General features: G+C 36.9%; 1 protein-coding gene across 1 annotated transcript in view; it reads right to left on the bottom strand.

The window, feature by feature from the left end:
* LOC102237376 (hepatic leukemia factor-like) overlaps positions 1 to 13601 on the bottom strand; it is a 37866-nt gene that overhangs the window by 15152 nt on the left and 9113 nt on the right. Inside the window, exon 3 of the mRNA XM_005808164.2 lies at positions 12367 to 12565. Coding sequence (XP_005808221.1) covers positions 12367 to 12565 — 199 coding nt within the window. The remainder of the gene's footprint in view (positions 1 to 12366; positions 12566 to 13601) is intronic.

The raw sequence follows: 13601 nt of genomic DNA on the forward strand, positions 1-13601 counted from the left end.
AATACTGAATTACTAACACATAATGTATGTGTTCACTAGAAGACATACAAATGACATAATTTAAGAATTTTTTTTGAATGATTATTTAGCTCTGACTTATCCAGGTTTCAATTAATGTCTATTGCTCAAAAAATGGAAAAAAAATGTGACCTGTGTCTCCTAACTTCACAGTGGGATTCTGAAAAAAACACAGACGGTGCGTAAAAACCGAGACAAGCCTGGACTCGCACACTTGAACAAACACACGCAGGCACGTGAATGTTCACGAGTGTACAAAAACACCAGAACACCGACGCACACCAGAAACAGCTGAGTCCAGGTGACACACCCCGGGAGTGTTGCACCCAGTGTCAACACACCGACTGCGTGTTATGTCACAGCATTATAGAGATCATAGTGACCTCCCCCTCCTGTCACCGTCGTCTTTCCAAATCACCGCTGAAGCTCTGCCAGTGGTCAGATCAGATTATGACACACTGACTGGCCTCTGAATGGATCAGATGACGGCGTGCAGATGCCACATGGCAGGTTTACTGTAACCATGAAATGCTGCTATTTACTGAAGCCAGCATTCGTTTTTTTTCCCTCTCAGTTCACGTTTGAGATAAAAAGAGGATTTCAGCTTTGTTGTTAAGCAAATAGACACTGACAGGTCCTGACAAACATAATAGAGAGCACAAAAACATTTAGGACGGTCTGTTGAAAGGCTTAGATCTTCTTAAATCTCAGCTATTTACTTGTCACATAAATTTAAAACATTTTGTAGACTCAAGTAGGGTAGAAAAGGCTTGGCTTCCGCTTATTCCTTTTTTGGTAAATTATCAGTTTGTTGTTGTAAATTTACCAAAATAAGTCAAATTATATTAAAAGTGTGAAATAAAAGAATGCAGAAACAAAAAATAGGGTGCTTGAACACAATGACTACTGTTATAAGGGAGAAAATAATAATGTATTATTGCATCCATTGAGATCAGAGATGCACTAAGAAATTGTCAAGTTCCTGGATTCTGCTGATATTTAGCTTTTTTTACTCCGACCAGTGAACTGACCAGAGGATCCCACTGGATCACTATGAACATAGAATTATTTCGGGTAGACAATGTTACTTTGTACAAGCTTCTGAAAAAAACAACAGCTGAATGCTCAAAGTTAACTATTTTCAGCCTCAGTGGAGTGTTTAAAAAGGCTTAAGAAAAATGTTTTTAGGGGATGCTGAAAAATATTTTACAGGAAACTAATTTCTAGAGTTAAAATATGTTAGATGTCAATGCTATGGGACCACCACTACAAGTAGGTTCTTTCTTGACTTGCAAAATAGCATCTGCCTGCAAATATGGTCCAAGATTTCCTAAAAATATATCGCGAAAATATAATCATTCTGATATTGGTGTGTGTATAATATTGTTAGACTGTTTGGAGTGCAAAAATTCTTGCCCAATATATTCCGAGTGTATGAACTTGCATTTTTCATCCGGATGTGATGTGCAGCCAGTTGGACAGAGTCCCACAGCAGCAGATGCTCACTCTGGACACACATGACATTCCTCAAACCCAGTCTCAGCTGTATGATCACCAACACAGCTGCAGATTTCATCATACCGGCTCTCTCTACCACCTCAGATTCTGATTCTGGTAGAAGAGAAAATGAACATAAAAGACAATATTATTATGGAGTCTATTGAAAATAATCTCACTTAGCTGAATATGACTGCTTAAAATACACAACTGCACAGCAAGTAGTTTAAAATATAAAGTTTATGGTCTATTTGTTACTCAGGATAAGTTGATATATCTTAAAAAAATCACACTTGACACTCCAAACAGTTCATCATACCAATTACATTAAACAGATGATGTGCTTTAAAAAAGACAGAAACTACTGGACCTTTAATCAATTAGATCACCACAAATAAACAACTGGCTTTAGTGTAAGTAACTCTAAAGCCTGCTAAACCAAGACTTAAAAGTGTTTTGTAATGGTGTCATTAGTGTTATTCTTTACTGCTCTTTAATAACAAAATTGTTTACCATATTCATATACACCCAACCTTAATGGCACCCAGGTTAAGGATTTAATTACGAGTACATTAATCAGTGAGGGAAAACTACATGCAAGACAATAACTGCTGCCAAACCTGTTAACACCCTTATCTATTCCTACGAAATAATAATTTTTAACCTAATAATAATTGATGTTTTTACATTTATCAAAATGTCTAGAAACTTTCATTAGTAGTCCATGAAAATGGCAACAAGAAATTGGCTACAGGATTAAACCAGCCTGTATATAGAGTGAAAGCAAATTCCTTTTTAAAATTTAAAAAGGAATTTGGAAGGAATTTGAAAGAATTGTTACTCTGACAAAGAAGGCAGAATATGAACCCATGTTTATCTTTTCACCACACAGTGAGCAGGATGATACAGAAAGTAAATAAAAAACAAAAAAACATCTCTAAGTCTCAAAAGTTCCCAAGACTTCATAACAGCATTTAACACAATCTACACACAGACATGCCAGAAAAAAACCCCCCAAAAAACATTTATTTCTATGCAAATGTTTGCAGTTTGCTAGACTAACAGGAAATCTGAGCCAGGGTCAAATGAGGTCGAGGCTGAGCTTCTCAGCAACACAAAAACACTACAGGTGTATCTGACATCTACTGAAGGCTCAAGGATGATTTTATGGTGGAGGATCTGTGATGCTGTGGGTCTGTTTTTTCTTTAGACGCCAAAGAAATGGCGTCTAAATGTGAGCTTTTAAAACCTAACTCTGCAGGATAATGATCACAAACATAATAAACAGAAACACTAGAAACAAAATAAACTTTTTTTATGGTCATCCAGAGACCTAAAGGTGATAAAAATCCTTTGGTGAGCTGAGAAAATCACGATTTTTACTAAAGGTCATTAAAAAAGGCATGAATAGCAGTAGTGCCATGTGCCACAAGTGAGGGATTGTTTCCATCAATTTGTTTTGATCATGTAGAAATGTGTCATTGAAAATGTTTTAAAAAATACCAAATTTAAACAAAACCTCTTCAAAAAAACATTTTTATATCTGCATACATTTTACACAACAAAAAAATGTGCACTTATTTTGTTAGTGTTCACATTTGAAGGTATAGAGCTGCTTTGGAAATATTTCATCAACATAAATTCCAAGAATCTTTGCATCTTTAGTTTAAACTTGTGGATTTTTTGATGTAATACGTAAAAATTCATTTGAAAATCCGAATGATGTCACAGAATGCTTTCAGTAGGAGTTTATTTAGGCGTGTAATCTGTGCCATGAGGAAGCACATTGTGAAATGTGAAAAATGTTACGAATTAGTGCCTGAACTTGTCTCCTGTTTCCTCTAGTGTTTGTTTAATCTGTAATCTCTACTGCTTCCTCCCTCTCTAAATCTCCCTCTGCTCTGCTCTCCATTTCCTCCTCCTCCCCTCCCTTCCCTTCCACTCCGTCTCCTGCTCTCGCTCGCATGCTGCCTCTCCAGCTTGGATGATCTCTGCAGCGGCACGTGATGTGGCGGCTGCACATGGCCTGGGCGTGTGAGAGACAGGGAGAGTGAGAGAGATTTCTGAACATGCAGAGCGAACTCTCTAAACCCCTCCTCTCTCTTTCTCTCTCTCTCTCTCTCTCTAGCTGTCCTCTGTTATAGAGTGCATAGTCAGTGTCTCGTTTAACCCTACACTTCCCTGGATTAATCACAGCCTTGAATGTTAAATCACTGGTTGCCTAAGCTTGGCATTATCCTTTTAAAGAGACAAGCACCCGGTTTAGTAGCTGTGCAACCAGCTCAGGATTTCATCCTTTCATGAGAGGAATTTAGAACTGCTATGTTTGCAGAAATTGCGATTGACTGCTTTTACAGTTTCATCTCAGTTGTGGGTTTGAGCTGAAGCGGCTCCGTTAAAACCAGGCCTATCTGTTATTGTTGTATTGCTCCAAAGGTCAAGGATGGTCTAATCGGTGCTTAGGTCGGCTGTCTTTTGAAAGTGATAAGAATCACCTCTTTTGGAACGTTTCCAACACAGGCTTGAGAAAACAAATAAAATGCAACAGATAAAATATATTTACATTTATTAAAAAATGCATAGTTAACACTAGGATGATACAGTTTTCGAGTCCTTCCCATATCGGCTCAGCAGGGCCAAAAGGCCGGAGTCCACCCTGACGACTCTGATGGCTCAAATTAGCATCCCTTCTTCAATTGTAAATGTGGTCGTTGACCGTCGGGCCAGAAGGTGGGAATGTGAATAGTCCATGTTGGGGGTGGGTATCTATGATACCTGCAGGAGATCAGGTCTCCTGTAGGTAGTGCTCTTCAGTTTAGTTTTGAAGCATACATGAAGTGTTTTTGGAGAGATGTGACCTTTTGCAGCTGATCCATGATGTTGTGCTGCATTATCCAGGTCATTTTGCCAAATGTACATAGAGTTTGCAAAACATACAATCTGTTTCAAGAAATGTGCAAAGGTTTTTCTAAAAGAAATTAGTAATGTTTCTCTTTGAAATAAAGCTATGTTATAGCTAGGTTATAATGATTTCATTGTGCTTGGGTGCGCCAGTAATGGCCTTATTTACGGAACAAAAGCGCCTGTTGAAAACAGCTAATACATTGGAACCTCAAACATTGTCCTGAGCCGTATGCAACGAAATTTCGTTCTTTATACACCCTGTGCATTGAAAATGACAACAAAGTCAGTCTAAGTCGAAGTCTAAGTCTATTGTGCAACTGTGAGATGCGTTGAGGCCATTACCAGGGTACTGATAAGGTAATGGCCCTATTTACAGAACAAAAGCACCTGCTAGAGAAAATCCTTCAGGCCAGTTGGACTATCGAAGCCGATATAGGTATACGTCAAAGTGGACTAACTCTAGCCATTCTAGTTTAAGCCTGTTGCAATAAAACAGTTTACCGCATGATAAATTAAAACAAGCTCAATAATGTCAATTTCCATGATTGATTGTTTTTCTCGTGTCTCTCTCGCTCTTTACCAAAGACCGGATGTCAATGAGGCTTCAGTTTTGTTTTTTGGGAGGGATATTTTACTATTCTTCCAGTTCCAGTGTTAAATATTTGTTAGAAATTAAAGTTTATTGAGCTATGAGAAGACATACATGCATTATCATAATATATTACTTGAAAATGGTCTGAAAATCACAATATTATCATTTATCGCAATAACTTCTTGGATAATTTATCATTCAGCAAAATTTGTTATTGTGACACGCTTAAGCATAAATTGATCTCTTAAATTAATTATTTATAAATGTACAATAGCACTTTTTGTAGTAAACATTTTGGAAATATGAAAAAGCAAGATTCCTCTGCATGTAATTATTATTCTCTAATTAGTCCTATTTCCTGATTTTCACACAAAGATATGGTTTCATCAACTAAAATAAAGACTATGACTGGAAAATTACTTTAGGAATAAAAAAATGTGTACATTTGAACCGGTTTTTGAACCGATTGCATTCTTGTACAAAATGTGTCACATCCTGGAATCTTTGTCTAACCAAACCCAAAGACATCATCGGATTATTACAGATCCTGTGAATCAAACATATTAAATTCTACTATTCACAACATGTCCCCTTAATGTTCAATAAACAGCAAAGTAATGATGTATATCAAACTAAAACAACTTAAACTGTTTCTACAATCAAGAAAAACATCAGATTCTTGAAAAGAAAACAGCAAACCCAAATAGAGAAAGTGTTTAAAATCCTGCAAGGCTATTGTCTATAGATTTTCAGAAACTTTCCCTCCAGGAAGTGTTAATATTAATTATCATCATGTGAACAAGGATCAGCACTGGTGTACTTGGGATGCCTGCCAGGAAGAAGCCACAACTATTCAAAAATAATGTTGCAGCATGTTTGCAGTCAGGAAGTGATTTAGCTTAAATATGACGAGAAAACCAAATGCCTTCCTGTAAAATAGCTGCAAACCAAAATTTAATTATGTAGTTTGATCATTAAAATTTTACCTTTAACTGGTTCAAGGCTACACTAAGCAACAGCAGAGTTCAGTCTAAAGATGTGATGCAGAAAGCATGTAAACATTGTATTTGATTTTTCAGTACAATATAATGTGTTGACTTCATTTGCATAATTGTCTTTGACATATAAAAACAAGTTTAAACAAACCTAAACTATTTTCACACTTTGCATATCTGAATACAAACAACTTCACGGCTAAATCACTCAATGATAAGAAAAATATTCAGCTTTACTTTTAAATATTGAAAATGAGATGATGCAAAAATATTTTGTAGTATTTATATTATTGAGTCTGTTTAAAAAAACAACAAAACCAGACATGCATATCAGCTGAACAGGAAGACCTAGTTTATAACATCTCAAACTTGACTGGCCTGTTTGTGATTCTAGCACCATACGAGGCATTTCAGCATGAATTTTCTGTCTGTTCATCCACCTCTGTCTTTATTGTCAGTCTCCACACGTCTGTTTCTCCACCGGATTCCCATGGAGTTTGGAGGACAAATCAGCCTCGAGCAAAAGAACAACTTATTAGACGTGTGATTTTTTTTTCACTTTACCATATTTTTCCTGTCTTTTTTCATATTGTACTTCACCTGAAAGACAGTCCGAAGTGACGAGCTGACAGCAAGACAAGATTTCAGGTTTTACGGTTATTCCTAAAAATGTCATGTACTCTGATCCTTGGGATCTGTGGCATAACATTTGCTCATTGTTAAAGAACGCCTTGGTAACAGCTAAGGAAAATCTGAGCGGCACATGTTTTCACATTTCACGAGTAATGAGTTCATGCAGTGGCTCTAGGGAATATTAAGATAGCAATCTGTTTGTAATTTACATTTTTTTCTCTCTTTTTTTGGACTGAATGAGATGACCTGGATGCACTGAAGTAATGAATTTCGATAAACTTTTGGGATCTATATTTTTCTTGAACTAAAAAAGCAATGAATAGAAACTTGCTACAGGTCAATTTCATGATCAGAATAAGGATTCTTATTGTCTCAGAAAATGTTGTTTTACTCTATAATGCAGACATGTTTAAGCATCTGCCAATAAATAGAGTTTGCCATTCATTATAAGTACATTTTAAATGCAAAAAGAGCCAGAAAATCATCTTTACTTATTTCAAATCCAAAAACAGATATGGGTGTCAATTGCAAAATCGTATACTTTTAAAAAGTTTTATACATTCTGATACATTATCACAGATTTTTACAAAATAATAATAATAATCTTGCCCAAAACAAGGATAAAAACTAATGTAGATGTTAGTTTTTTTACAGTGTAATCATTAATTCCACTGTAAAAGCAGTTCAGTTCACTTTCCTTTTGGAGCTCTAGACAGAACTATCTAATTGTTAATTTGAGGAAAGCTTAAACAATTTGCGGTTATTTATCATTTAATCCATTTTGTACAACACCAGCACCACAGAAACAAACGTGTTTGAAAGTTATCACGGATTTTTAAGCGTTAAAAACTTCTACCTGACTGCAAAAGGTGCAAAGGCTTGCAGATGGTAACAAAAAGCATGTGATGGAGTTGAAACTTAAGGAACATTAAACCAGATACTAGTGTATATTTGAAGGTGTAGGTAAATTTTGACCTTGTGTGCTTTAGAGAAAACCTTGTGCATCCCTTGTTTGTTTTGAAAATCTTGCTGTTTTTCTTTACCATCTGAAAAACTGGTTCAAATTAATCATCAAAGCCTGAAACACATCAGACAATAATAAAAAAATTTCTTTGCTTTACATAAACCAAAAATTAGCAGCAGATTAATTCATATTCATTTCTTATAAGTGTATGACATCCCATGTATTTTACCAGCCTCTCTGTGCTATTGAATGAAGCACCAGGGAAAAATGTATGAAAATGTCCAGCATAGCAGGAGACGTTCAACGCCTCACACTGTTTCAAGCCAAAGGTTTTGAAATAAAACCAATACTTTTACCCAAAGTCCAACCAAATTTTATTCCTTTACTGACCACTTTAGTCTACTACTGTAAGAAACTTTGATTATTTCATTTAGCATTTAGCTAATTTAGGATCTGCTTAGATTTTTATGTGTAGTTTATAAGTTTATTAAAATAAGTACTAGATTTCTGGATAAAATTATGTTTAGTGATTGCTTTTAGCGCTTTCTTTTTTGACTAAATGCACTACTTTGATGTATTTTAGCCTAGGAAAATGTATTTATTGTATCTGAAAGGACAGTTGATACCTTTAGAAAAATCCATTTAAAGGGACAGACACCTTCATCATTCTCAAACTCATCTACACCGATGAAACAGGACTCAGACTTTTTGCCTGGAGCTCCACTGACTCTCTTGGATTTTTTTATGTCTATATGTTAGTCAAAACTTTCACTATCAATTAACCCCAACATGATGTGGCTATTTGTTGTTCGGTTTACTTTCTTTCAACAAAGAGACCCAGGGTGATTATTCATGTTTTGCAGCAGATGAAAACTATCACCAGGATGCTTTGCAAAACCACAGCTGCATCCATGTTTTTATGCTTCGCCTCCCTCTGAGCTGTTCTCCGTTTCTGCTGAGCACAAATTAAAATCAAAGTAAAACATGTGCATGTGGATGAGATTATTATTTCCAGCCTATTTTCCATCAGTCTCTCTGGTTAACTCTCTCTCCCAGTTTTCTCTCGCTCTCTCTGCAGCTCTGTAGTAACACTTCAGCTCTACAACGACCGGAGGGATTTCTGGCTGGATGCATCAAGCTCAACCCAGTCACGTGTTTATAATTCAGAATAAAGAGCACACACGTACACACACGCCCACACACCAGGATGAATGTGTGTTTCCATTAAAGCTAAAATAGCAGCATGCAAATGCCAAAACAAAGACAAACAAAGGTGCTCTCGAATGCACAAAGTTCTGCACACAAAACTGAACCCATTTCTAAAATGTATGCATTTACACAAACACACACCGACGCACTGTGTTCAAAGACACACAATCACTGGAGGCACATTTGAATTGCAGCAGTGGTATTCTCTGTGTAGCAGCCTCGCTAGCCTGACTGAATCTCTGCTGCTTTCCCTCTTGCTTCTCTGTCTGTATCTCATTTCATCAAAAGAATATTTTTTCACAGATCTCTGCAGCTTATTTCTATTGTTTATGACTTGGAATAAAAATCCGAGCACAAAGTCCCTGGAAGAATTCTCAGAAACAGACTCTGCAGGGCTCCGTATCTGTTTTTTTCCCCTTTTTTCTTTGCACCAAGACTTTAATTCTACAAATTCAAAGCAGTTTATTCGCTAACAAATTTGAATATAGTACAAAGAAAACTGTAACAAACACCCCTTTAAGTGACGAGGTCAGGCAGATATTTTCTCCACATCATAGCAACAGGACAAGCAGAAGATGAAAGGGGCAGATTCGAAACTTGCACGATTTACTGCATTTTTGAAGATCCTGTATTTCGCATTGAAGCTGGGCATTTTGGGAAATCCATGCAAACAGAGGAAGACTGACAGGTTCAAAGATCCTGAGTGACCTACCTAAAACCACAGCAGGAACTGTTTGTTTTGTTGGACACCTTTGGATTTTATCAACCTCTAAGGTGATGTAAGGACACAACATTTCACTCCAACTTTTGTTTTGTCCAATAATCACTGAAATGTAGGAAAACTGTTCTGAATTTGCCTCAGTTATCTGAATCTTCCTTAATTATAAAATAATTATATCCATACTTATGAATACCTAATGACTAACTCATTTCTATTACCTCTTTTTGCTTTCAGTGTTTGTTTGGTTCCCCAGTGAACAGCTTTACTATTTTATTAACTGTTTTATTTCTCAGTTTCTGAATCTGTGTCTTCAAGAGCCACCAATCTCAAATTCTTATATTAATACTTCATATTAGAGAGGATCTGGTTAGTAGAAGAAATTTGTAAACCAAAAAAGTAAATCTTTTGTAAAATTACAAATCTTATACTAGCTTTTTTGGGACAGACTGGCGACCTGTCCAGGGTGTTCCCCGCCTCTCACCCGAATCGTTAGCTGGAGATAGGCACCAGCACCCCTCCCGACTCCACTAGGGAGAAGGGTGTACAGAAAATGGATGGATATTAGCTTTTTAATTTCCTTCCAATATATTGGGAAATGATTATTACTGATGGTTCAATGTAAAGATAGACCGTTGCACAAACTGAAGAAATTCTGGAATTGTTGGTGTGTAAATTTAAATAATTAGTTCTTGGCTTCTTTGGTTTAGGCAACATTGCTAATGTTATGTTTATATATTCAAACAGTTTAACATCATCTCAGAAATAGACTTCAAGTTGAATAATATCAATAATAGCAGTACAGGCAGGACTTGGCAGGAGTAAAACCACGTCCAGTGAATCCTCTGGTATTTGTGGAGTTTAGGGTCCACAGCTGTCTGCAAAATACCAAATATATCTTAATGTGTGAGAATACGCACAGTGGAAACTTTCTTAAAACTACTAGAGAAGCTAACATCTACACACTTCATTATTTTTGTGCAGGGTGTACAGTGTATCAGTGCCTAGGAAAATGATTGGTGCTACGGGATTGGCTGCTTTGTAAACACCAGCCAATGGCGTGTCAAGTAGCATTACACCTACATCTCAAGCTGCATTTTCTTTCTGGACTTTTCCAACCTGATTAATACATTTCTGTTCAATACCATTAAAATCTCCTTGCTGATGATTCAGTTTAGCACTGAGGAAACAGCTTTGGTTTGGGTTCGTACCAGAAGTTGATAAACGTTTCAGCTTCTGATTAACAAGGAACATTAACAGCAACAGTGATTTCTGGCCTTGTCTGTTGACAGGAAAAACACAACCAACAAACCATCTGAAAACAGCTTCATAAAACGATCATGCTATTTTCAACCATTTATGAGCACTGGTTTGTGTTTGTTTGAACAATTAACGGCAAGTATGCTGGTCTAGGTCCTTTCCAAATCCAACTTGATCCATGAAGATCATTTCAAGCCTCCTAACTTAATGTTTCGTGGACCACATCAGAGTCTCAACCCTACAGATTCGGAACCCATTTTTAACAAGCTCACCACAAATCGCAAAGTTTTGTTCTCAATTACTGGTTGAGGCAGAGATATGAGAAGCTAACTAAGTGCAGTTATTTCTCATGTTAATTAGAGCCTCATGTTATCAGAGAAAACAGCAAATAAATATACAATAAAATACAATAAAACTCAAACATTTTAAATTAAGAAAAGAAATGGAAATTTAGGATTAAAAGGAAATTCTGTGTAAGCAATGGAAAGATGGACATATGGAAATATAAAAAATGTAGAGAAATGGGGAATGAATTAAGTCTGAAAAGATGAACATTTCTCCATACTATGCTCTGTTCTTTGAACTCAACCTGAGTTTGAAATGAAATTCCATACCTTTTCATAATTTTCCAGGCAGTGTAAGATCCCTAGAATGTGTCAGAGCAATTTTCATACAGCTCTCTAAGAGATTTGGTTTCCCTCAGTTTCTGTTCAACTGTTTTTTAAACATTTGTCTCCTTATTCCGTCTTCCTTCTTCTAAATGTCTATACATCCGGGGAAATTTAAGAAAGAGCTGTGGCTATCTGTCATTTACAAATCATCACAGGAAAAGGGATAATGATCATCTTTAGGTCTCCCGGGAATGAACAAAAGCCAGGATCATCGGCTTTGTGAAGAAGAACTTTGTGGATTGAATTAGTAAAATTGGAAACTGTTGTGAACTCCTCTTAGCCAAAAGAAATGAATAGAAAAGAGAGAGGAAGAGCTGGTTTCTGGTATCTCTGGCTCACATCAGACTCTGCACAGATGAACCAATAAATCAGAGTATTATAAAAGATGAAAACAGTCTTTTGAAGGGAGGGTCAGAGACCACAGCCATTTATCATACAGAGCCATAATTAGAGTAAATCCTTCTCTGGTTACTGTTCAAGCCATCAGACTGCTGAATTTACATTAGTTAATGTGATGTTTGTACAAATTAGTCCTCATTAGTGTCCCAGATAACATCACATGCTCCATTGAACAAATAGACGGGAATGACAATGTACAATCATGCTTCCAACAGTCAAAATGGCTTAAAACTGGGCACAAATCAGGTCAAATTGCAGGGAGCAGCAATAAGCTCTGCAAGTCACCCCCTAAATCATATGCTTATATATACTGGATTAAATTGTCCTTAATTTTTCTTCAAACAACTGGAAAACCCAATTATTCAACAATTATCTATGAAGCATTCAAATGTCCAGGCCTAAACAACCAAAAAGTGGTTCAAATATTCACAGATTATTGATCCACTGACCAAATTCCCATCAAATCACCAAACGCTTCTGGAGTTAGGAAATTCACCATCACTCACCATTTAGTAACTCTGGACCTCCCATCATGCCTTGCTGCTGTTGAGGTGGCGGCAGCGGGGCCTGTGGCTGAACGGTCTCCAATCCGAGGAGCGAGGAGGAGGAAGATGAAGAAGACATTGAGGAGGAGGAGGAGGAGCAAGGTGGAGGAGATGTGGGAGGACACTGGGAGCTTTGGTTCGGCACTGCAGACTGGGAGCTCTGGGAAGATTTGAAAAAGGAAGAGTTCAGAAACAACGTTTTTTCCTAAAAACACAACTAATAGTTATAAATTGCACTTTAGATCACTGGAAACTAGAAGAAACTCCCAACGGTGAGAACATTGGAGGGACCTGACTTACAATATCCAATTGTTGATTTATTCTGGATCCAGTAACACTGAAATGTACCTACCTAACAGAAAAGCGCTAATAAAGTTTGTATGTCAAGTTATCAGCCAATAGCCCGGTGGGAATCATTTTGTTTTCGACTGTCAAACTGTCAAAAGCACTGCGTTATCTTAAGTATTTATGATAAATGCAAGAAAATCAATGAGACCAAACAGTGAAGCAAAAATAAATACACTTTTGAGATAAAAGTAACCAATGTTCAAAGAAACATAATAAAAGAACCATAAGAAGCCTGGAAAACTTTCCTTAAATGATATAGGAAGAAACCAGGAATGATTTAAGACTTCCACTCTGGATAAGAATAGCTATACCTGCATCTGATCATGTTAAGACACGTTGTGACTTAGGGAAACACTTTGCAGATTTGACAGATAAGTGAGAAGATCTGACTCTGCAGAGGATGTCGGCAGTAAACAGCTGCTCTGCCTCCGTGTGATGAAGCTGTAGCTGCGTGAGGGGAACATTAGCCTTTGTAACGTCATTATTCATTCCGCTCGGGATTTGAACCTGCAGTGCGATAGATTTGACAGAAGTGTCACTGTCACGCAGCAGGAATCCGCACCGTTTCCAACCCAACACATCAAACCAAACGCTGAGCAGCGAACATTAAAACTGGTTTGTTGGAATAAAGAGAGAGAAGAGTGGTAGCTGCTCCGCTGGATGCAGATGAAGCAGCAGAACACTTCAAACAGTGAAAATCAGAGTAAAAGCTTCACAGAAATCTTTAGATCAGTTTCATGTTTGATCTGTCCCACACAGATCTGGTCATCCAGTGAGAATGTATGGATTGACTAAAAATAAATATTTTGCTTTTAACGTTTTATTCTAACAGCAGATAGTTTAAATTT

This window comes from Xiphophorus maculatus, chromosome 13 (assembly GCF_002775205.1).
Source record: "Xiphophorus maculatus strain JP 163 A chromosome 13, X_maculatus-5.0-male, whole genome shotgun sequence".
Classification (NCBI taxonomy): Eukaryota; Metazoa; Chordata; class Actinopteri; order Cyprinodontiformes; family Poeciliidae; genus Xiphophorus; species Xiphophorus maculatus.